The 23,911-nt window shown below is 44.2% G+C and overlaps 1 protein-coding gene across 7 annotated transcripts in view; it reads left to right on the plus strand.

The window, feature by feature from the left end:
- Positions 1 to 23,911, plus strand: part of KCNJ1 (potassium inwardly rectifying channel subfamily J member 1) — a 47,685-nt gene that overhangs the window by 4,666 nt on the left and 19,108 nt on the right. The window contains exons 1-3 of one of the 7 annotated variants that reach the window (XM_074977146.1): positions 1,509 to 1,530; positions 6,034 to 6,119; positions 15,656 to 19,443. The exons of 2 other annotated variants lie outside the window; for them this stretch is intronic. In XM_074977146.1, the coding sequence (XP_074833247.1) occupies positions 15,677 to 16,795 (1,119 nt within the window). In that variant the 5' untranslated portion in view covers positions 1,509 to 1,530; positions 6,034 to 6,119; positions 15,656 to 15,676 and the 3' untranslated portion in view covers positions 16,796 to 19,443. Of the gene's footprint in view, positions 1 to 204; positions 392 to 1,297; positions 1,531 to 6,033; positions 6,120 to 15,655; positions 19,444 to 23,911 lie in introns of those variants that run through there. 4 more of the 7 variants (XM_074977145.1, XM_074977147.1, XM_074977148.1 and 1 more) reach the window with 4 other exon arrangements.

The following is a 23,911-nucleotide window of genomic DNA, read 5'->3' on the forward strand; positions in this document are numbered from 1 at the left end:
TTATCAGATAGTGTTATTCTGCATGTAAACCTCCACAGAAAAGGAAACGGACATGTATTGGATCAGGGAGAGAGCTGACTGATATGACAATTTGTCCAGTGAGCTACAAAGAGCCACTGAAAGTGTGCCTTCTTCTAGCTGGAGATGTTTTTATTTCACTAAATGTTTCTTTTTCCTGATTCGTTTGTATCTTTGAATTATCAGGCATTGGTCTCACCAGAGGACTTTTGGGGGGTCTTGGAGAAGTTTACTGTGAAAGCTTACAGCTCAGTTGAACAGGTTGGAACCAGCACTCTTTCACAAAGGCTTCCTCTCTCCAACAATATGAATTAGTCACTGAAGTTAATGAGGTGTCAGCCAAAGGCTGCATCATTATCTCAATTTAATACAGGTATTCTCTAGTTTCAACAGCTTTATTAGCTAAAATTGGGATAACAACTGTGAATCAGCCTCATGCTTGAATTTACTTCGCTTCTCAGTGGCTCAAATTTTCACCCTCTTGGGCTTCTTCAATGCTATTTCAAAGCTTCTTCATTCACCATAGGGTCTGCTCGCTTAGGTAGGACCTGAAATACAGATATGTGAGTGCCCTCAGATCCGGGGCTCTAGTTCGGGTGAACATTGACTGTTTTTTAACTATTATGGTCAAGTCTGCAGCCACTTCATGCACAGCATTCCCAATGCATGCAACAGGAAGCAGAGGAGTTCTGTGGCAGTGAGAGAGATGGACCCCTCAAGTAGCCTCTGAGACTGCTCTGAGGTTTCTCTGGTCTCCAGGCAGGAAGTTGACCAGATATTCTGCTTTTGTCCCACAGAGCATCCTCTCATTGTGGCAGACATGCAACTGCTACAAGGATGCAAAAGTCTGAAATCTCTGCTTAGATTCAGACCTTGTTCATAGGCTCCCAGGTCCTGCCCTTTTCTATGCTTCTAACACTGCTAGTGAGGCATCCTGCACTTGCAGACAGATGCAGGGCTACCCTATGAAAATTATTATTGATACAGCTCTGCGCACTATAGACAGCCCTACCCCAAGGTGCTTATCTACCTACCAGGGAAATTATCCCTAGATATTACAATTGATCTGGACTCTGCCTCCTCCCCCTACTGCATGGTGTTTTAAACCTCAGCAAAATTTATTCTGGCATCTTTTCACCTAGCCCAGTTACTTGTATTTAAATAAACACCTTGCATTCCTAACAGCAACAAGCTACCCTTTTCAAAACCTTCCAAGGTGTTTATTGAACTTTGACTTGCACAGACTAACCAGGTAACTGCCCTGGCCTTTGGACCCTGCTGAGGCGGGAGAATGTGGTGGGCAGGAGGAAAGAGGCTTTCATGCTTCATTTCCCTCACTAACTTGCTTGCTAGCTTCCAGATCCATCCAGATCTGCCCTTTGTCCTTGACTGTTTGGGGAGAGATGAAATTTACCATGGGCCTGAGAGTTCAGGTTCATACTTTTGGACAGCTAAGATGCCTGGTGGAGCAGCCTTCTAGTGGATGAAGCAGACACTCCCACAAATACACTGGTAAGTCCTGTAACAGAGGGGTAGCTGTGTTAGTCTGGATCTGCAAAAGCAACGAGGAGTCCTGTAGCACCTTATAGACTAACAGAAATGTATGAGCATAAGCTTTCGTGGGCAAAGACCCGCTTCATCAGATGCAGGTGTCCTGCATCTGACAAAGTGGGTCTTTGCCCACGAAAGCTTATGCTCATACATTTCTGTTAGTCTGTAAGGTGCCACAGGACCCCTCGTTGCTTTTACTGGTAAGTCCTGATACTTTGGGACAACAGATCAGCCCACAAGACTGAATGTGATCAGGTCAATGGGTCTGTCAGGGCAGGTCTACACTACTTCAGAAGATCGACCCCCTCAGGGGTCGCAGTTGACCCCGTGTTGCTTGAGACGTGGGGAGTAAGGCAAGTCAATGGGAGAAACTCCCCCAGCACGGACAGATAAGTTAGCCTAGTGCATATAGGTCGATTTTAGCTATGCAACTGCTGTAGCTAGAATTGTGTTTCTGTGGTCAACTTTTACAGCCTAGTGTAGATGTAGCCTCAGCAAGCTGACCGCTTTTTGAAGTCATGAAGGAACTGCCTAATCACATAACTGGTCCCACAAGGTGTTGGGTACCCTCTGCAAAACAACGAGTGCTGCTTCAGGACTCCAAGAGAGCGGAGACTGCTCAGCACCTTGTAGAAGCTGCTTAGTTTTTAGGCATTTTTACATGCTGGGAAACAAAGGAACACTAAAGAAAAGCCCCTGTGAGAGAGCAGTATGTTTGCCTCCTCTCTGTCACAGGGAAACACCTCCCTAATGCTGTCTGTATTGTGGCTCCAGGCTGTCCCCAAATCAACCTGTGGTCATCGGTATAAGTATTAGTTTCAAAATATAGCTCCTGTGCTTTTCTGTCCGTTCCCCAATAAAGGAATATAACTGAAGTTTTGGAGAAATCATTTGTGCTACTTTGAGATTCATGGAAGTTTTCACAGCGATTGGGTTGTCATTTAAATACTTGCAAAGAACACAGGAGATGGAGCATCTTATGCTTAAGATATTTCTGAATTCATTTACTGGCTCTGCCATAAGCTTGAGCTGTGCGTGAACTTAAATGCATCTTTTAGGATAATACGTTCAAAAGCAAGTAAGAGACACAGACACCTCAGTCTCACTGATTTAGACTCAAATACTGAAGATCCTTTTGAAACCGTGACAGGGATTTGGTCTCTAAAGGCCACTTTTTGAAAGGGATTTAGGGCCTAAATTTGCAGCTGGGGCACCTTGTGTGCTTTTCAAAAGTACCCATGCAGGTAAGACACCTAACTCCCATTCTTTCAGTGTGCCTCAATTTCCCCTCAGATGTTACTTCCTTTCTCTCTTTTCTCTGTCTTGTGTCTGTTCAAGCTGTCTCTCGCTACGTACAGTGCCCTGATCTCAGTAACATGCTTCATAAATATAACCTGAACCTACAGACTCAGACCCTTTTGTCTGTGAAAATATCTAAAAACTCCACTCACAATTAGTGCAGCTCAACAACTGCTTTTCTCCAATGCCATTGTTTACAGGTGGCTGTATTTATTTGGGTGTTAAGATATGACTTAGGTACACCACACATTTTCTTCTCGGTGGGAATTGAACAAGTCTGCATGAGCTGGAATAACAGGTTCTTTCTCTATAGGTACTTTTACATCATCTGAGCACCACTAGAACTATGGCAGCACCCACATGAATACCATTTTGCCTGTCCATGCAACCTTCATGTGAAGATCTCAGAGCTTTTTATAAGCAGTAAGGAACATATACTACTAGCTCCCCTTATGTCATTAATGCCATATTACAGATGGGAAAATTGAGGCATAGAAAAGTAAAGTGACTTGCTCAGGATTACACAAAGGCTGTGGCAGCCAGCAACTGACTTCAGATAAAGTGACTCCTAAGGCAATGCTTTATTGTTAGCATTTACTCCCTGGCTATGCCTACACTAAAAGCATCGGACAAAACTTCTGTCAACAGATTCAGTCTACACATTAAAGTGAATCGATCTTTTGATCCTCCCTGTGGACAAAAGGGCCTCTAGAACATCGACATGGCTTTTTTGTTGGCAGTTTCTGTCAACAGCATGCATTGTGTGTGTAGATGCTCTGTGATTTTTGTCAAAAAAACTCTCTAGTGTAGATGTAGCCCCTGAGTCCTACAGGAAGACACCTTGCTAGAGGAGGCTGTTTTTGTATGCTCAGTAAGTTTGTTTTAGAACAGCAGAGACTAAACATGTGTTGGATATTGCTTACTGGCCATGATCCTAGGTCTAGTTATTTGGTTTTGATTGCCTAATGAGTTTGGATTTCAAGTCAGCTGTAAAAATTCTGGAAATGAGCATATCAGGTCTTAGCATGGAAGAGATTGTAAAGCAGCTGACAGGGGCAAATCCACGCCTGGTAAAACTCAGTGGACCTCAGCATGGTTACACCAAGAAAGAATTTGGCCACATATTTAAATTAAAATTGCACAGGCACTTAGTACATTGTGCAGAAATGTTATTAATAGATAAATTTTCTATGAGGAATGCAAAGTAGCTGTTTGGCATTCAGCTTGTTCATACGCCTCTTCACATCAATGACCCAGGTGACGGGTCAATAATTCACTAAATGCAAATTGAAAGCCGCAAATGACTTGCAAGTCAATTACATTTAGACAAAATTAAAAATACAAAAGGTATCTGCAGGCATGGAATGGAAGTGACTCTGCTGGTGAAAATTTAATATGTATTTTCAAGAACAGTAGCACCAAGTTCTGCCTTCAGATTTACATATAGCACTCCAGTGGTCTTTGAAGGGAGTTGGGCGGGTGTACCTGAAAGCCCTTGAGAAACAGACATAAGCATGGATGCCTTGGATTCCCAGAGGGGTGAATTCAAGTGAATAATATTGAATTCCTTGAATAAAAATACATTTGCTTCCCAGGGGAGGGGTGAAATTATGACAGGCCAGGATGTCAGGTAAGACAGATGTGGGCCTATTGTGAAGCTTAGCTGATTAATGCTTTAGTGACCCATGCTATCCTTTATGGTAAAGAAGAAACAGGATTTGGTTGTAAGAATTCAATTCTTTAATGAGGCTGCAGGACACACATGGAGCCCCTTTGGCTCCCAGACTGACTAAACCAGCCTGGGCTGCATAGGGGGATGAGGTTTACAGAAGTGCCAAGTGCTTATCACCCCAAAGTCAAGTCCACATGTTTGAAAACAAAAAAATCAGGCTCTCCTTGTACAACACAGGGCCTCCACCTGTTCCGGACTCAGGAGTCTTCCAAAGTACTGCTGTGTGCTGTGCCCCTTAGGAAAGTTACTATAGCAGGTCCAGCCATGACTATCCCTATGCGAATTAAAACAGTGACTCCCACAGCTGATGGGGAAGCAGAGCTCAGAAAACAAAGCACAAGGGAAGAGGAATACAGAAAGTACAGGCAGTACAAAGAAATCCAGAAAAAAGCAGGCCAAACATAAAGACTGCTTTGCTGTGGACTGAAGCTCCAACAGCTGAGTGAGATGCTGAGAGACTCTCCCCACACACATGCAGACGGGGTGCAAGAACACGGAAAGAAATCTTCCCAGCTACTGGCCCACGATGCTCTGACTGCTGCATCTCAATCGACTCAGTCTCAGTGTTTCCCAAATTTAAAACATTCGGATACCCCTTTCAGGACTTCGGCCTTATCAGCGTACCATCTCTCCTAGTGCCATCGCAGTGCTGATCTCCTGGTTTTTAGTAACTTATTTTCTGCCACGTACCCCTTGAAAAACTAGCACTGCTCTTTGGGAAACGCTGGACCAAAGCAGTCAAGTTGGAATTATACAAATACAAGCTTAAGCTGCAGGGCTCGTAGAGGCAAGGTTGCAGGCCAATTTAGTGGTGGAAAGAAGCACAGAGATTTGTTGATGGGCATCTGACAGGCTTTGTCTTTATATGGCATACTGAGGGTTTAAGAGTGTGCATGTCTGAGGAATGGAAAATTACTAATTTTAAAGGTAAATAAGCTGGGCACTGTTGCAACCTGAGCTTCTTGCCAAAAGCAACCATCTCTGGGACCTTAGCAAAACAAGGGAACATAATCTCTCAAGCCCCAGACACATGCTAAAGTGAGTTCTAAAGAGGATCAATTTGTATAAAAGAGGAAGGACCTAGAGTATCTACAAGTTTAAAAAGTCTGTGCATATAAGTCAGTTATTGACAAGAGCAGCTGATGCTTCAACCACTGACCTTGTCACCTTGAGACTTACAGGAAGCAATAATGAGCCCTTTCCCCAGATACTCTCACTCTTTTGGGTACCAGTTTTAACCTGCTCTGACTTGGTCATGGTCAGTGACTCCCCAGTCATGTGGCCAAGGAATTGGAACCCAAATAATTAAGTTAAAAATGAAAAGGACTTTGATAGTTGCAGTTTTTTTGGGGGAGGGTGGGGGTGGGAAGGGGGACTAAATCTGATGAAGTGGGTCTTATCCATGAAAGCTCATCAACAATTTCATTCACTAGGTAGTCTTTACTGTGCAACAGAACTGCTTGTGTTTTGTGAAGCTACAGACTAACATGGCTACCCTTCTGAGGCGAGGTTACATAAGGTATTTTGTTTAAAGCATCTTTGAGTTATGCATATCCATATTCACAAGCCAATTTTCATAAAGCTTGTGTGTGGGGGGAGAACCATCACAGTATGTTCAAAAGCATCAGCAGAAAGTCAGTGGATGAGACAGGGAAAAGTGAAGTAGCTAATAGGAAGAATAATTAAGAAAAAGAGCTCAGCAGAATTCGTTTCAGCAATCATCACAAAAAGGCAACTCAGACAATTGAAATATTACATCTGAAGATCAGAAATTGAGCTGCATTTAGTTATGTAATTAATGCTGTTTTCTGTGTACTATGCTTCAAGATGTCTTAGGACTATTGTTATTATTAAATTGTATTACCATCACGACTCAGAGCTATAGTCATGGGCCAGGACTCCTTGTGTAAGGTGCTGCATGAACCCAGAATAAAACAACAGATTCTGACCGAAAGAGTCAGACAGGCAGCCATTTTATTTCTAGCTCAGACAGGCCCTGGAGAGAGAGACTTATATAATGCTCTGACAGTCTTTTTTTGCTGAGAGTACAAAATAAAGGTATAAATGGCCATTCTTTGTCTATGGAAAGGGTAAGAATTACTTACATGTGTAGAGCAGTTTTGCCCTGAGGGATCCCAATGCATGCAAAGTGATAGTGTATGGAGCTCATATCACCCACCACGGAGGTGAATGCTGCAAGTGGTTAACAATGAACAGTAGAAGCAATAAAACAAAATGTTGCATTGAAAGCACTACACAGGCATAAATATTCCTTGCAGTACAACTGTGAGATACTAAAATTATTATTCCAATGGTGGGGGGGGGTGGACTTGAGATGGAAAAGTGATGAATTTATTCTAAGGCCATACAGCAAATGAATAGTAGAATTGGAATTACAAGAGTTACTGGCTCCCAGGCCATTGCTTCTGGAAACAGTTTAGGACAGGAAGTGAAGACAACATATCCAGCTGAAACAGCAGGGTAAATTCAAGGAGGTGGCATTCACATGCCAGGGTCTAAGCATCCTACCATCTTTAATGTGCTTTTCCTCACATCACTCCTGTAACGTAGGGCAGTACTGATATCTAGGGTAGCTGAGGCCCAGAGACTCCTGCTCTGCATCACCGAGGAAGCCAATAACACAGCAGTGAACAGAGTCTGTATCATTCAAGTCCTGGGTCAGAGTCAATTTGCCATTCATAACACTAGCTGGGACAGCATTGCTCATTCCCTAAGGACAGTGGCATGTGATCTTTTGTAACCACAGAAGATCAGGACCTTGGATTTTCCACGTAACAAAAAAAGAGGTCAGCTGCAACAGGATATAGCCTTTAAAACTACATGTGGATACTTCCTTAATACCGATTCCAACTGGACAACATCAGCTGTTGAATTACCAATCCAGGGCTACCAGTCAGCTTGTGAGCATGCAGAAGATCCTCAATGGGGTGCCAGTAACGCTGTGGATATTTCATGTCAGAAAGAGCTTTGGTTGCAAATATTCAGTAGCTGTATCAATACATTGCAGCAGCTTTCAGCAGGGCAGAGAGTGCCCAGCTTGCATTCTGCTGCACTGCAGATAGCTCTTCTGCTGTCTCAGTCTCATATGAACAGAATAGGACCAAACTGAGGGATGTAAAGAGTATTGGGGCCAAAGCAAACCTGTGTGATTCTTTGCAGCATGTAGTGTATGGTTATGGGCTGGAAAGAGAGGGGAAAGTCATTGTCAGTTCCAAAGGGGCTGGAAGAACAGCACAGTGCCTAGCAGCGACACTTCCTGCACCTCTGTGTTGAATTCACTATTGGCTCTTCCAAGAGTGTCTTGCTTATACCTATCTGTGGCAGCAGTAGCCTCTCTACTACCATTCCCTTGTTCTCTGCACTTCCAGCTTGCAATGCGAGGGTTACCCTGTGTATGTGATGGGGCAGAAACCTTCTGCCCTGTCTTCTGCAACCATGCAAAGCAGCTGCAACAGAGCCAAGCTTTTAAACCAAAGCTCTGTACTCCCACCCCAGAGCTGGGTGCTTTTCAGAGTTGGACAGAGTGACTGTGCCCATTTCAAGTGAAAGGTTCTACGTGAACCTAATCCCTTCTATGCCCAGTAGCCACCTGTTCTCAAAGAAACAATGGTGTCAGACTGGCTCTCGTCTAGCTGTGTCAGGTCAGCTGCCTCTTGGCTCTTCTGGTTTCTGTAGCAAGCTCTCTCAGGGTACACAGCAATCAAACTGGTCCATGTCCGCTGATTCAGCCTTGTCAGGATCAGGCTGCGGGGCTGTAAAATGGCACCTTAGATGATTGGGCAGGAAGTTGGGAACCCTCCTGCCTTGCAGGGTCCTGAATGTCTACTCTGCAATTTTACAGCTCTGTAGCCCATTCCCTGTGAGCCCAACTCAGCTGATATTGCCCAGCTAAGTGATTTAATTACTGCACAGATATACCCTCCATGCACTGAGCCAGCCCGAGACGTGACTTTGCTCAGTTCTGCAGTACCAAATTTCAGATTAATGATTCACTCAATACTTTCCAACAAATAAGGGAAGGTTTAAAAAAAAAGGAGAGAGAGAAGCAGATCCTCATGTGATCTGTACTTTATCCATTTCCACCCTGACTTTACTCATTAGCATTTTGTTGGCTGTGATGACCCTTCCCCCCTCTCTTCCCACACCTCACTGAACTCTTGGGTTAAGTATGGCTTCTGTGGTTGGTCACACAGGGAAGAGTTCTCCCATTTCAGAGTCTTTCCAGCACCTCTTCATCTTGACTGTGGTGCCTCTTCCTAGCAACATGGAGATGAGGAGGCTAGACACTCTTAACAGAGTCTTTCCTCTCTTGCAGAACAAGAAGGAAAAGTTACTTTTTAGGGGAAAAATATTATGCTGCCCTGGTGCCTCTGGGAATCATAGTTCATGGGCCTCATATTCCCTGTATTCATAATGGAGGCTTCTTGCTGGCCTACATCTGTCACGATGAACTGCAGTCTTCCATTATGGGAGTCTTTGGTCAGGTGCTTCATGGCAGGTGTAGTCTGGTTAGGGAGCTCAGATCATAGAGAGGAATGGGGAGATGAAGAAATCACCTTCCAGGAGGCATCATGACAGGATATCAGAATCTAAAATAACTTTTGGCTAAAATAGTTTTTTCAGGCATTTGGTTTTCAGTGAAGTTTACCATGGAATGATGGCACTCAGTGAAAAAGACTTTAAGCTTAAAATCAAAACCTGCAAAAAAGCTCCATGCAGGGTTACCATTCTCAGTTGTTCTACCTTGGTCATATGCCAGAGGGTCATTCAAGTGCCTATGTGTGGACACGTACCATCTACAGGACTCTCCAGCCCACTCTGCCAAGAGTACGCCTATTCTGTCTGCAGGAAACAGGGATCCAGGCTGTGGCATTCAGCTACAGGGCCACACACATGAACTATCTCGAGATCCATTCCAGCTCTGCTGCTGTGCTCAGACACTAGCTGTCCATGGACTTCCTGGATCTGACTACAATTTAGCATCTCATGGTAGACAGGAAAGATTTAGCAAGAATTGTCTCTCCGTAACACCATATTTTAAGTTACTTTCCTCTAGTTCCTGGTCAGTTTCAACATTTGCTTAAGCTGCAGCACTCATGATCTGAAATTCAGATGCATCCAACAGTACAGCAGAGGAGTGTGAATCAGAGATTTAAGTCCTGCACAGGGCTAGGAGCTGGTTGGAGAATTCATATTCAGAGCTGGGATGGTATTACATCCCTACAGAGTTTGCTGTTGGGAGTGTGGGTGGTTCAGGTTGCAGGTATGAAGTCACAAACAGGATATTTTAGGCATGATTTATATTCTAAAAGTACTTGTATTTGTTTCAGCACAGGGCCACCTTGCTTTGGGTAGCCCACTCACACTTGTAAAACTTGTGATCTAAGCAGCAGGTAAAATTGGGGAGATTTCACAGTTAACTTGCAGCAGCAGCAGGCGAGTTTCTAGGCTTAGCTGGACAACGAGTCAGACAACGTGAGGTTCCTTCCAAAGATCTTGCACGCATTTAGCATCCCTGGCAACCACAGCTGGTAGACAATGCACACCAGCTCTGCTTCTGAATCTCATGAGCATTTTTTTAATGAAAAGGATTTGGGAGGGAATTAGGACATAGTATTTGGCATAGTTCAGAGCATGTTACGTAACGGAAAACAAGACAGAGGAGCAAAATATATACATATATCTTTTTGGAAAGATAAGACCAAGGCTGTAAAGAATAATCCCTTAACTCTATCCTCCCCTTCTCCCTAAACTTCCAAGACCCCCTCTCAAAGGTGTTGTACCAAAAACCTCAGGTTCAGTGACTTTTGTTGTCCATTTTGGATCTCTCCCCCAATGACTAGATTTTGCCACCCTCACTCACATGGAATAATACTTTTCTGTGGGTAAAATTGAAACCCATGTGGTATGGTACTACTCAGTGCAAGGCAGGGTGGTAAGACCTATCCAAAGGTCTTTAGGAGGTTACCTGTTTCCTCTAAGAACAACAAGAAGTCTTGCAGCACCTTATAGACTAACAGATATTTTGGAGCATAAACTTTCGTGGGCAAAGACCCGCTTCATTAGAGGCATGAGATGAAGCGGGTCTTTGCCCACAAAAGCTTATGCTCCAAAATATCTGTTAGTCTATAAGGTGCCACAAGACTTCTTGTTGTTCTCAAAGCTACAGACTAACAAGGTTACCTCTCTGATAGTTGTTTCCTTTAAGACCTTCACCAAACTGACCAGCCTCAGAACGTTTCCCCTTTTCTCTGCTGAATTGCTGTGCATGGGCCAGATTAAAGCCATTTCTTTGGATTAGCATGCTCTGCACATAATGCTTTACAAGGAACTTACCTGGAAAACAATTAAAGTGTCAGCCAGCCCTCAAATCAAAAAGCAATTGAAAAAAACTCAAATAAACAAAGAATTAGAGGAACATTTTGGTTATATTTCTGGGCACACAGAAGAACTCCAGCTGCTATGTAGCCATCGGACCATTGTTACCTACTTGTGTGTGGGCAGGACTTCAGGGGAAGGGGTGGATGAGAGTATGTGTACAAGCAACCTGTGGTTGGAAGAAAGCCATATTATTCTGGACATTTACCAAAGAGTCTAGATTGAGGGTGGGGGGAGAGGGGCAATTAATTCTGAGATCAGAACCATAGTTCATAGAAATATTTCTGCATATTAGTACACTGATAAAGTGAAACATGAAACTGGAGCAAAGCCCTGTAACTTTCTGGTTCCTTGGGAGCCAACTATCTGAGTTGTCCACATATACAGTGAAGGGCAATCGGGTTTGTAGTTTTAAATGCTCCATTATTTAAGAGGCCAGGTGAGAAAGTGCACTTTCTATAAGTTTTTTATGCTCAGTGAACAGACAGATTTCACCAATTATAGGAACAAGAGGACTTCACATGCAACGAACAGGAAGACAGCAATCTCTCCACATGATTAACCCAAGCAGTAAATACGCCCTGGCAAATATTAGCTAAGACAGACTTGGGTTCCAATGCTGATTTAAACCAAAGGGATCTTGAGAGCACTGTGTAGGATACAACATGCTTTACATAATCTTCTCTCGATGAATTAGGACATATGCTTGTAATGTGCTTAGAGAGGAGAACATTAGCTGTTGCTTAAGCAAATCAGAGCTTGTGAGTTGCATGAGGGAGTGAAAAGGTTTGTTGAGGGGTGAATTCCTTTGTCTCCTTCACTAGACAAGGTTGTAATTCTTCCAGCTGTTTGATCTACTTGGGATTGCTTGAGCTAGACTTGCAAAACAATCTTACAGACATGTAGGATTTTAGGACTCTGGCAAAGCAATTTTGAGATTTATTTTCCAGGCTTTGAGTCTAAAACATTGGACTTAGTCTGAAGAGGTTGTTTGTTACTTCTTACATGCTCATTCAAAAGACTTGAGAGCCTGATCCTGTTTGCTGAACAAATTTGCACAGATTTGAACAGAAACAGGATCCAGGTGTCTATATGTTCTTTGGTAGGTATTTATGTAACTTCCCCCTGTCTGGGCTGACTACAGGATCTGAACTCAGGACCTTCATTACAGACTTGTACCACAGGAGTTAGAAGATACATCCTGTAGCTAGGAGTGGTAGGAGGTGGGCATTTCATATGGCTCAACCATGTAATGTGGGTGTTTAAGACACACGTTAAACAGGGAATGTTATGAACTCAGAATGTGTTGATTAGTGGATACCTGCAACCACAATGCCACAGCACAGTATTATTGCAAACAAGACTAATGAGATTTCCAGGCACAAGTTTCTTGGCAGAAAACAGAGGAAAAGCAGCAAAAACGACTTTAATACTGGGAAACTCCCAGGAATGGTCTGTTGCACAGGAATCTTTTCCTTCTGTTCAAACTGTTGTTACCTAAGTAGACCCTGGGTCACTGGCAGGTGGGATTGAACCTGGGACCTCAGTGGTTAAAACCATAAGCCTCATCTGCATCAGCTAGAAGGCAACATCCAAGCTAAAGCTGTAAGACAAACTTCACCCTCCCGCTCAGTGTTGCTGGGTTATACTGTATTTTCACATGAACGCACTAAAAACATCTAAGGAAAATAAAACTGAAGGAGAACTTGGAAACTGACCTTGTTCCCTCTTCCCCAGGTGAGGTCTGCTTAAAATTTAACCTGCTTTGGTACCTTCCCCAACCAATTAACTCAGCAGCAGAAGTTTCTAACAGTAAAAAGCTACTTTAGGACCTGTGACCTTAGTTTTGTTCCTGTTTGAACAGGAACAGAGGGCTATCTGTAGAAAGAAGGCAGCCATGTGAGACGTAGCAGCACATCCATCAACAGGGGGTGAGGATATGACCTAGAGCTGCAGAGGATGCCTTTTGGTGTCAGCTTGCACCATGGCATTGATTTGTATTCTTTCCTCTTTGATTTTCTTTAATGTGTTTTTCCCCTTTCTTGTTGTTTAATCTAAAAGGCATTTCCCTGGTTACCCCCCCTCCCTCACCGTATTATCTGAGCAACTGACACACTGAGGTATGCCCTACCTCACAGAAAGGTGAGGGAGGTTAAAATGCCACAGAGGGAGAACTGAGGCACACAGTGACTAAGAGTCTGCCTACAATGTCAGCTCGGGAGACATGGGGGAAAGAGATCTCATGTAGACATATCCCAGCTTGCTTTATCGGAGTACTTACCATAGCCTCCAATGGGTTTGTCCAACCTACATTGACGGGTGTACTGCTCCAGTGCTTGAGTTAGCTAGAGTAAAGCTGATTTGGCTGTGTCCCCCGATCTTCAATGACACTCCATGACTGCACTGTAGACACAGCCTAAGTGCAAACCCAGGTGTATATGGCCAAATTATGGCTCCTGGAGTGACTACCTCAACTTAGGCTGCCAAAACAGCACTAAGTGCCCATATTGTCTAGCTGGCAGAAGGCCCAGGAAACCAATGGTGCTGGAACAGGCTTTATAGTGAGGATGCTGCAAACCATGAACTAAACCCTAAGCCCTGCACATAATGCAAACTACTTCAAGTGATGGGGTGCAGCAGAACCCCCCACACTCCTAGTTTTAGCATCTATTGCTATGAGCCTACCCTTATAATTCCTACTAGGAACACAAAGCAGATGAGTAGAGGTGTGTTGGTAACACCAACAGACCCTGGATATTTGCAGGTGGAATCGAACTTGGGACTGCTGGAGCTTAGTGTCTGAACCTCTAGCACATGAGCTAAAAGCCAACTACCTCTCAGCTAAAGCTTCGGAGCAGACTCACTGTGGTCTCAGTGCTACTAGATGGGATGGTACGCCATGCCCAGGAGCTGTGTGGCTTAAGTGCACATGTAGATAATATTACAGCACCAGATTTACAGACCACAATCCATCTCTGTGCCATAATCCCTAATACCTAGAGTAGCTTGTGCAGCAGAGAGCCCGGGAGGCCAGGGAGTCACTTCAGTAGGTAATGGGGACTAGAATTGCTGATGGGATTCTGTGCCAGCAGCCAGAACTGGGGCCAGGGAGAAAGAGCCAGAGGAGGCAGTAAAATAACATTATACGTGAACATCATTCTGAGACCCACTTCATCTTCTTTCTGAACCACAGTACCAGAGGTGAGAGACCTAATACAAAGTCTGAACTCAGATCTGCATATGGATTTTGCAGTTTGTCCCTACCTCTGTGGTGGGCTGAATCAAAACTCCACATCTGCTCCTGGAGATTTCAAACCCAGAGCCAAATTTCGCAGTTTGAACCCATCTTTACTATTTTCCCCATCAATGACTCACATATTTCATAACTCTTCTGAGTTACCAACTCTCCAGACTGGATGGACCAGATTCTGTTTGTGGCAATGGCATCTGGCCAGGGTGAGGGTGGTGGCTGGCAACCCCAGACTGTCCCTCTTAATAGTGCTTCCAGTCACAGGGGGCTCAAATGAGCCAGGGAGACAGAGGAAGGAGGCCAGAATCTGGGTTTTTATTTTTAAGCAGTACCTCTTGGGAAAGCAAAAAACCTCCCCTCTCTTTCCAGTTTTGTGGTTTCTTATTAATGATGGGCCTGAACCAAAACCCAAATTCCAGCCACCCTTGGAATGTGGGAGAATTGGAAACCTGAAGCTGGATCTGAGATTTGTACTCAGTAGCTGAGTAATGGGTATATTAACAATAGCTATATGAACATTACTAGTACAGGTCCTTCTCCATCTTTTCCCCTACCCTCCATTAGCCATTTCACATTTCTTCCACTGCTAATAGTGACACATGAAAGCATGGAATTGCTAAGACTGGCCCTTTTATTTTTTCAGCAGCTGAATGAAAATCCCGATACCTAAATTTTACAGTTTCTGAAAACCAGAACTTTGAAGTGTCTTAAGTTGTGCACCAAAACTCACTAGAACAACAAGAAGTCTTATGGCACCTTATAGACCAACAGTTATTTTGGAGTATAAGCTTTCATGGGCAAAGAACCACTTCATCAGATGCATGAACGAGGGGGTGGTTACCCCCCCAATGAATACCCCTCTGAAACCACCCCCCCACTCATGATCTGATAAGTGGGTCTTTGCCCATGAAAGCTTATGCTCCAAAATATCTGTTAGTCTATAAGGTGCCACAAGACTTCTTGTTGTTCTCGAAGCTACAGACTAACACGGCTACCTCTCTGATACTCGAAACTCACTAGACACTTTTTGAAAATCATGGTCTTTATGTGACCTTGGAAAAATCATCTCCTTTGCTATGCATTAAGCTTTTTCATCTGAGACTGAGAGTACTACTACTTAGCCACTTCACAGGGGGTCATGAGGTTTAATTCATTCATGTCTGCAAAGTGCATGGAGCAAGCTGCTATTATTCTTTTCTGAAATGCTCCTGGGGGCAAGAACACTTTTGTTTCATTATATATGAATTGGAATCCTTCCCAAATGGCCAAGGTCCACTGTGCTAATGTCATAACATTTCCTAAGCAAGTCAACATCTTAGACTTGTAGAGGAATCATTCCTCTCTCTCTAATTGTAAATAAAACTATTAACTATCACAATGCTTATTAAATGTTGTCCTTTGTCCAGACTACTTTGTAGATAGAAGGGATGTTCAAATACTTCCGGAAACACTTTGCCGGACAGCTGATGGAACGCAGCCGCCGTAGAGCAAGGCTGGTATCTAAAGATGGAAGGTGTAACATAGAGTTTGGGAATGTGGAAGAGCAGTCACGGTTTGTCTTCTTGGTTGATATATGGACCACAATCCTGGATCTCAGATGGAGATATAAAATGACCATCTTCATCTCAGCATTTTTAGGAAGTTGGTTTCTATTTGGTCTCCTTTGGTATGCTGTGGCATATTTACATAATGACCTTCCTGAATTCAGTCCTTCCATAAACCACACCCCATGTGTGGAGAACATAAACGGATTGACCTCTGCTTTCCTGTTCTCCCTGGAAACCCAGGTAACCATTGGCTATGGCTTCAGATGTGTCACCGAGCAGTGTGCAACTGCCATTTTCCTGTTGATTTTCCAGTCTATCCTTGGGGTCATCATCAACTCTTTCATGTGTGGTGCTATCTTGGCCAAGATTTCTAGGTCCAAGAAACGAGCCAAGACCATTACCTTCAGCAACAATGCTGTCATTAGCAAACGAGGTGGGAAGCTGTGCCTCCTTATCCGTGTGGCCAACCTTAGGAAGAGCCTACTGATTGGAAGCCACATCTATGGGAAGCTTCTAAAAACTACCATCACTCCAGAAGGCGAGACTATCATCTTGGACCAGGTCAATATAGACTTTGTGGTGGATGCTGGCAATGAGAACCTCTTCTTCATCTCGCCCTTGACCATTTACCATGTCATTGATAAGACCAGCCCATTTTTCCATATGTCAGTGGAAACCATCCTTCAGCAGGACTTTGAACTGGTGGTATTTTTAGATGGTACAGTGGAAGCTACTAGTGCTACCTGTCAAGTAAGAACATCCTATATCCCAGAGGAGGTACTCTGGGGCTACCGCTTTGCTCCCATTGTGTCCAAGACCAAGGAAGGGAAGTACAGAGTAGATTTCCACAACTTCAGCAAGACTGTGGAAGTAGAGACCCCTCACTGTGCCTTTTGCCTGTACAATGAGAAGGATGCTAAAGCCAACAAAAAGAGAGGTTATGACAACCCTGGCTTTAGCTTATCGGAAATCAATGAAACCAGTGACACAAAAATGTAGCTCTGGATGCTCATGAGACGGGAGTTTTTAAATGTAACACAAACTCAGTACTGAGAAAACCAATAATGTAATAGCACAGAGGAAAAATGAACAGGGCTGCTTTGACACAAAAATAGCTCCTGCTTTCTCAAGAGACTAAAACCAGAGAAGACCACCACACCAGTGATCTCCAGATGCTATTTAACTGCACTGTACATATAAATATATTTGTCATAGAGTGTATATTTTTATACTGGATGTTCATTCAAGCTGCTAAAGTGGAATGTCCAACTCACTCAGTTAAGTTCCCATTGACATGTAAGCCAGAAGCAAGTCTGACAGCACACCTCAAAAGAAGAGGCACAGAGAGGGCTTTGCTTGTGCTGAGAAGGAGCAGTTCTTGGGAGGAGATATGAAAAGAAGTTGCAGGTAAAAAATCATCAGAAGCATCTAAGGGTATATTTACAATCCCACCCGACACCCTACTTACATGCTTGGGCTGGTGGGATCATTCAAGCAGGACTAAAGCATGTATGACAGCTTGATCTGGGAATTACATCTCCCAGAGGCTGTGTAGATATGTCCTGAGTGTAGAGGGGATAATAGGCTTGCCAGCCTCAGAGCAATGTGAGGGGTGAGCAGGCTCCATGCTGCTCGATAGGGGAGGGCCTCGGGAAGAAGGGGCAGGACTAGGAGCAGCAGCCCTCAGCACTGCCCGGACCATGTTGTCCCCTCACCCCCAGCCAGAATATGCAGCGTAGGGCTCTGGAGTGTGTCATCCAGTGCTCCAGCAACTATTTAAAGGGCCTGAGCCCTTTTGAATCACTGGGACCCAAAGCAATTGTCCCTTTTGCAGGCCTGCCTAAGTGACATAGGAGCCTAAACCCCACTTTGGTAATTGAAATCAATGGGTGGTGCCAAAATACTTTTGAGACTCCAGGCCCTTGAATGCACATCCCTCTGATTTTCAAAGAGATATGCTCCTAGTAGCCTATATCACTTTTGAAAATGGGACATAGGCTCTTTTGAAAATTGGACCCCAGACTCTTTTTCAGTGAAGCCTTTGCAGGAGCTAGCTTCTTGCAAAAAATAGAAGCCAAAGAATAGCATGCATTATGATGCTATACTAAAATCTGACTAGAAAAGTGAATTTTCTTCCCATGAAATTTACTGTTTTTTTAAATTTTGTCCCAAATCAGAAAAAAAAAAAATAATTGAATTTATTTTTATGAGGAAAAAGTGAAAGTTTCCATTTTGGGAGAAACATAAGAGAATTATTTGCCTCTCTCTTAACTGCCTCACTCATTCTCATGGAATTTCCCAGGAAATTAATTGTGTGGTGGACAGGTGGCCATATGAGACATAAGCCCAGGGATACTGTGATCTGGGGGAGACTGGGCTGGCTGGAAATAATGGAATTCACATGTTCCTTGAGAACGTACTGATTCCTTGGAATCAGCATTTTCTGATGGAAAAGTGCTCAAGTACATTTTTGACCAGTGGTAGTTGTATCTTTTAAAGAAAAGGCAAAACAAAAAATAATCTGGCACTCTGAACTATAATAGGTCTTTGCATACAACACTAGCAAGGAGGATGAAGAGACACTCAAAATTTAATTTTCTGAAGGCCCACACCAGTTGGATGGTACAGAAATTAATAAGTCAAAGGAAAGACTTCTATTGATTTTGGTGGACTTGGAATAAAGCCATAAGTCATTAGATCTCATTTATGCAAGCAAAACACTCAGACACCTGAGAAACTATGTTTTCACTTAATAACAATTAGACAAGAAAAGCCTATTAAGCACAGCTGGTCAACATTCTTCTAATTTTAATTTTTCAGTGAAGTTTGAAACACCAGTGGGAAGTTTCATCCATTTTATGAATTTTTCACCTTGCCCTCTCTGGTTTTTCAACTGAGCTTTACTGTTGAGTGTTCAGTCGATGGAACGAAAAGTTGTGGGAAATCCTAGGGCTTTTTTCCCTCAACAGTTTAATCACACAAGTCCATGTTGAACATAGCTATGGTACAAATGACACTTCTAAATGTTGTTTACAATGTTGTACCTGTGTTTGTCTCTCTTAATATCCTGGGACCATGTGGGAGAGGTGATATCTTTTACTGGACAAACTTCTTGTCTCTTTTGTCAGAAGAAGTTGGTTCTATGAAATATATTACTCACTCCTTCTAAACGCTGGTAGCGCTGCACAGTTTTCAAGGAAAAGGAGAATTAGGCAGGCAAATTACAAGAATCGTACTGAGAATTATTTTGTGAATGAGTGGGATGGAGTGTAGTGTAGTCATTTGGGCATAGGAGAGAGAGCCAGGAATTCTCATATCTCAATCCCATGTTCCACAGCAGCAGTTTCTTTGGCTTTGGGCAAATCACTTTAAGGCATGCCTTGGGGTCTCCACCTATAATATGGGGTGAAAGCCCTCACCTGTCTCACAGGACTGTTGTGAGGAACAATTAGGCAATGCCGATACAGCATTTGAAAATTAGGCCGCCCAAAGTATAGTGTGACCAACTTCTGTTTGTACAGTGTCTCCTCTCCTCCATGCACTCACTGCACGTGGATACAAAGAGATGTTTGTATATAATGTTGTGCATCCAGATGCCAGAGTGAAGAGCACAGTGTAAGTTATTAAAATAAAATGTCATAAGACAGTGTGATGAGCTTGTCTACTGTCTGGGTCTCTGTCTAGCCCGCTTCCCTCCTGTAGCACATACATGGTACCAATTACCAAGTGCGTTGGTGGTCGTTCAGTTTTGCAACCTCTTAAATGTTACTGCTGAGGTGGTCTAGTTTCATGTGTGTTGTCACAATAAAGCTTCCTCTGTCTATTCTAGGTATGTATATGGCACTCATCACCAGAGTATCTGAGTACCACACAACCCTCAGCCTCTCTATACCTCTGGGAGGTAGGAAAGTGCTATTATCCCCATTTCACACATGGGGAATGGAGGACCAGAGAAGCTAAGTGTTATGCTCAAGGTCACACCAGAAACCTTTAGCAGAGCAAGGACTTGAACCCAAGTTGCTCAATTCAAACACTATCTTGGCTATTTTAGGACTCATATCTTTTCCTCAGTCACTATAGCGTAGTCTAGCATCTGCAAGCTTCCCATACTACTACCACTTGCATGGCATCCCCCGAGACAAATACATCCTAGGCCCAAGGACAGAGGAGTTATAATGCTCTGTCTTCAGCAGGAGACAAGCACCAGGATACCTTTTTAATGAGAACTAAGAAAATTCTGTTTCCCCTGGAACAAAAGGAAGACTTCTGCAAAGGCTGACAGAGCTACTGGAACTAAGATCTGAGCTGACCCTCGGTAAAGGGAAAGAATCCCATTGCCATTTTGGGTCCGTAGGGATGGATGGCCACATCTAGTTTCACTCTAGCACCAGTGCCAGCTAGTTCCCTGCTCCATGTTCCCCAGACCCCTTCAGAAGATCTCAGCAACCTCCCCTCACTGCCCTTAGAAGTCTCTCCCTTAAGCTTTTTCCGGTAGGGACTGTCTTTTGGCTATAGTTGTAAACAACTAGCACAATGAGGGTCCTTGTCCATGGCTGGGGCTCCTCTGAATCATTAGGATAGTAAAAGGTAACTGATCTCAGGGTCAGGACTCTTTCCCCTTGTATTTTAGGCTATATTTTCTTTTTGACTATTTTTCTCCTGCCTGTGGTGCCTCTTCTGGTATCAGGACATAGGATCCTGCTGGGTGTTGGCACCCTTCAGCTATCGCTGGTTAGCCAAAGGAACGAAATAAAGCTCACTTGGAAAAAACAGAACAAAACGGTAGGAATGTAGTACTTTAAAGACAAAGTAGAGATAAAAACTGATCGTAAAATGAAATGAAGTGGCCAAGAGGAAATAAGTTAAAGACCCATTAGTCACCTCCTCTTGGGCTCATGGAGTTCTTCCAGGCTATGTCCAGATGGTGCCCCAACTGTGAAATAAGCTATGCAATTTGTGCTATGTAAATGAGACATGCAAAGCCTATTAAGCATAGCTGGGTCATCATTCTGGGGCAAATTGCATAGCTTATTTTGAGTATATTTCAAAATAGGCTATTTCGCATATGGTACTGTCTTAATGGCACCACATGCCAAAATGAAGCCCTATTTCGAGGCATCCCTGTACTCCTCATGTGATGAGGTTTACAGGGTTGCCAGAATAGTGCGCCCCTTATCTCAAAAACTGGTTGGAAACAACAGGTGTGCTTCTCAGACCTGGGCAGCTATTTCAGCACGTCACCATATCCAGAGATAGCACCTGCCTTGTAGGCATAGCCCCAGAGCCCTTCACAGATGTGCTGTGTGTGAGAAAATGTCTCAGTCTCTCCCAGTCTGCCAGAGCACTCTGGAAGGATGAACCAAAATTTAGCCCACTATCAGGCATTTTACCTTTACCTACTTTTCTACTTACCCATCCTTAAGCTGCTTAGGGAAGCATGAGAGGTTGGTTGTCCAGTGGTTAGCACACTGGATTGGCAGGCAAGAGATGTGGGCTCGTTCCTGGCTTGGACATAGAGCAAGTCCCTTTACTGGTCTGTGCTCACTTTTCTCTTCTGAACAAGGGGTAACCATCCCCTAACTTGCAAGGCGCACCAGGCTGTGCAATCCCCTCAGAGCTTCAAGAGCAACCGACAGACGTAACACTATCCAGCACCATGCAGCTGCAAATCTCAATACCCTTCACAAAGGAAGGTTCAACCCCCATTTTACAGGCAGCGAAACTGGGGTAAAGTCTCTCACCCAGAGTCACAGTCACAGCCAAGAAGAGTACCCAGGTCTCCTGATCTGTGTTCCCTGTGAGCTGAGCACTTGGCAGCTGCCCAGGAGAGATTCAGGTGCAACCTGTCTGATGAGCAGAGTGCTCACAGCTGACAGTGCATGTGTCTATTGGTGGTGCACATTTGCACATACCTTGTTGCACATAGCAAAATTTATGCCACCCATGGATGGAAAAAATTAGAAGGAACACTGCTCCTGACTCCCCATCTGGCGCCCAATTCCCAAGACCTCACGTTTTTGGTAGTACAGAGGTCCATAAGATTATTTTCGTTAGCTCATTCATGCTTACCTAGATAACAAGACAGCCCTGCTATGTTTGAGGAAGTAATGATACCAACATACTTTAATTAGACAGGACAGTAGCTCTCAACCTTTTCTATCACTGGGAGCCCTTCCCACGTAGTGTCTCCCATTTGACAATGTGAAAAGGGGTCATGAACACTCCCACTCTCTGGCAGGTGAGCTCTAGAACCCGGGAGCTGGGACAACAGGGAAGGAGCCATCAACGAAGAGGCTCAGAGGGGGATAATCCTCAGGTCAGCTGCACTCTGGGCACAATGGAACACGAGGCTTGTGTTTGTTTCTTTGAACTGGCTCGTGCTGGGCCCTGACTGGGAGTCCCAGGATGAAATGCATTCCTCCCACCAAGTCTCCTTTGATTGTCACCACGGGAAATGCCTGCCAATCCCAGCCTGACAGTGGTGCACCAGGCACAAGATAGAGTGCATTAGTCAGACCCCAGCAGCAGCAGAACAATGAGTGGAATTTCCTCTTTCTGTCCAGCGAGGGTGTTTGTCATGCAGCAGATAAAGTCCCAGGGCAGGGAAGAAAGGTTATCGAGAGACATGCTGGGTACAATGCCACTCGGGAGGGAGCCCATAGGAAATCTATTTCAGGGCCTGTCATTCCCTTGCCATTAAAAGAAAGTTCAGTTAGGAGGACAAAAATAAATGTAATCTTGTGCAGCAGATGGAACCCACTGACCCTCTGTTGAAAAACAAAGTGGAGTTTCTTTACCCACAGTGCTTTTGGCCCATAAACTTTTTTGGCTTTCAGATGTCAGCCTGTGGTAGTGCCAGCACTGGCTGCTTCTGACCAGGTGCCCTGATGGTTTTCTACCTCAACATACCCCTTGCCTTCTCTGCACATGTGCCTCCTCATCCTCTGCTCACGTCCCTCCTCAGTGATCAGTCACGACCTTATACCCACAATACTCCAGTCTAATGACCCTCAGCACCAGAAGAGCCACTGGCAGGGAGCTGCTCCTAATAATGAGGAGATTTCACTGGACAAGGCTGTACCAAGAGTGAGAATGTTTCAGCAGGACTCTGTGACAGGTTCTCATGGGCCAAGCTATTGCTGCTGAGGTGGACACCTCTGCCTCCAGGAATTTGGAATAAGTTCTCTGACGCATGGCAGGGAGCAGCAAATCATCCCTGCTCAACAGAGCCATGCAGGGCAAATCAGGAGAGGCTAGAATTGAAACCTTTTAACTTCTCGTCTCAAACCTCTCCTTGCAAAGTTCAGCAGTTGTAAATGCACACTCAAGCCCCTGCTTTTCTGGGTCCATGCATCCCACACATACTTTGCATTTCACAGGCAAATTGACAGCACCATTCTGTTATTATAGCTAGCATAAGGCAAGCAGGGGCCTCTGTGAGGCTGCACAACCATGCTAGCAGAATAGAATGGTTGTGTCTTATTCACAGCAGCCAGGAGGTGGCACCCGCCACTTTCACATAACAAAGCCAGTTCCTCTCTAAGTGGCCAGCAGCCCTAATTTACAGAAAATCCAGCAGCAAGGACACAGCAGTGTGTAACGTGCAAGACATGAAAATTTACTGAGGCTCCACCTTATTTTATTGCATAAGGTTGAAGCATTTAGTGACTCTTTTCTGGAATGAGCCAGTCAGGCTGAACATATTTAGATCCTTCCCAGAGAAGTCAGAGCTTAAATCATTGAGATGAATCCAAAGGTATCTTGAAAGGGCTACCCACACCCCTGCCACTGTCTCCATGCAGACTTCAGGGAGTTTCCCACTGGTGGCAGAGTTTAGTGGCTAGAGCTCTGCACCGGGCATGGAGAAGCCTCTGATCTATTCCCAGCTCTGCCAACAAATTCTTTTGTGGACATAGGCAAGTCCCATCCCTGCGGTGTTCTCAGTTTCCCCAGCTAATACCATCTATGTCCCAATTTCCTCAACTGCAGAACATCAATAAAGCTGTTCACTGGCCCACTAAAGAGCACTGATATCTATGGATGAGAAGCACTCTGTAACTGATACCAACGGCCTTTCTAAAGCACGCAGAGACTGCTTGAAGAAAAGTCCCAAAC

This window comes from Carettochelys insculpta, chromosome 25 (genome assembly GCF_033958435.1).
Source record: "Carettochelys insculpta isolate YL-2023 chromosome 25, ASM3395843v1, whole genome shotgun sequence".
Lineage (NCBI taxonomy): Eukaryota > Metazoa > Chordata > Testudines > Carettochelyidae > Carettochelys > Carettochelys insculpta.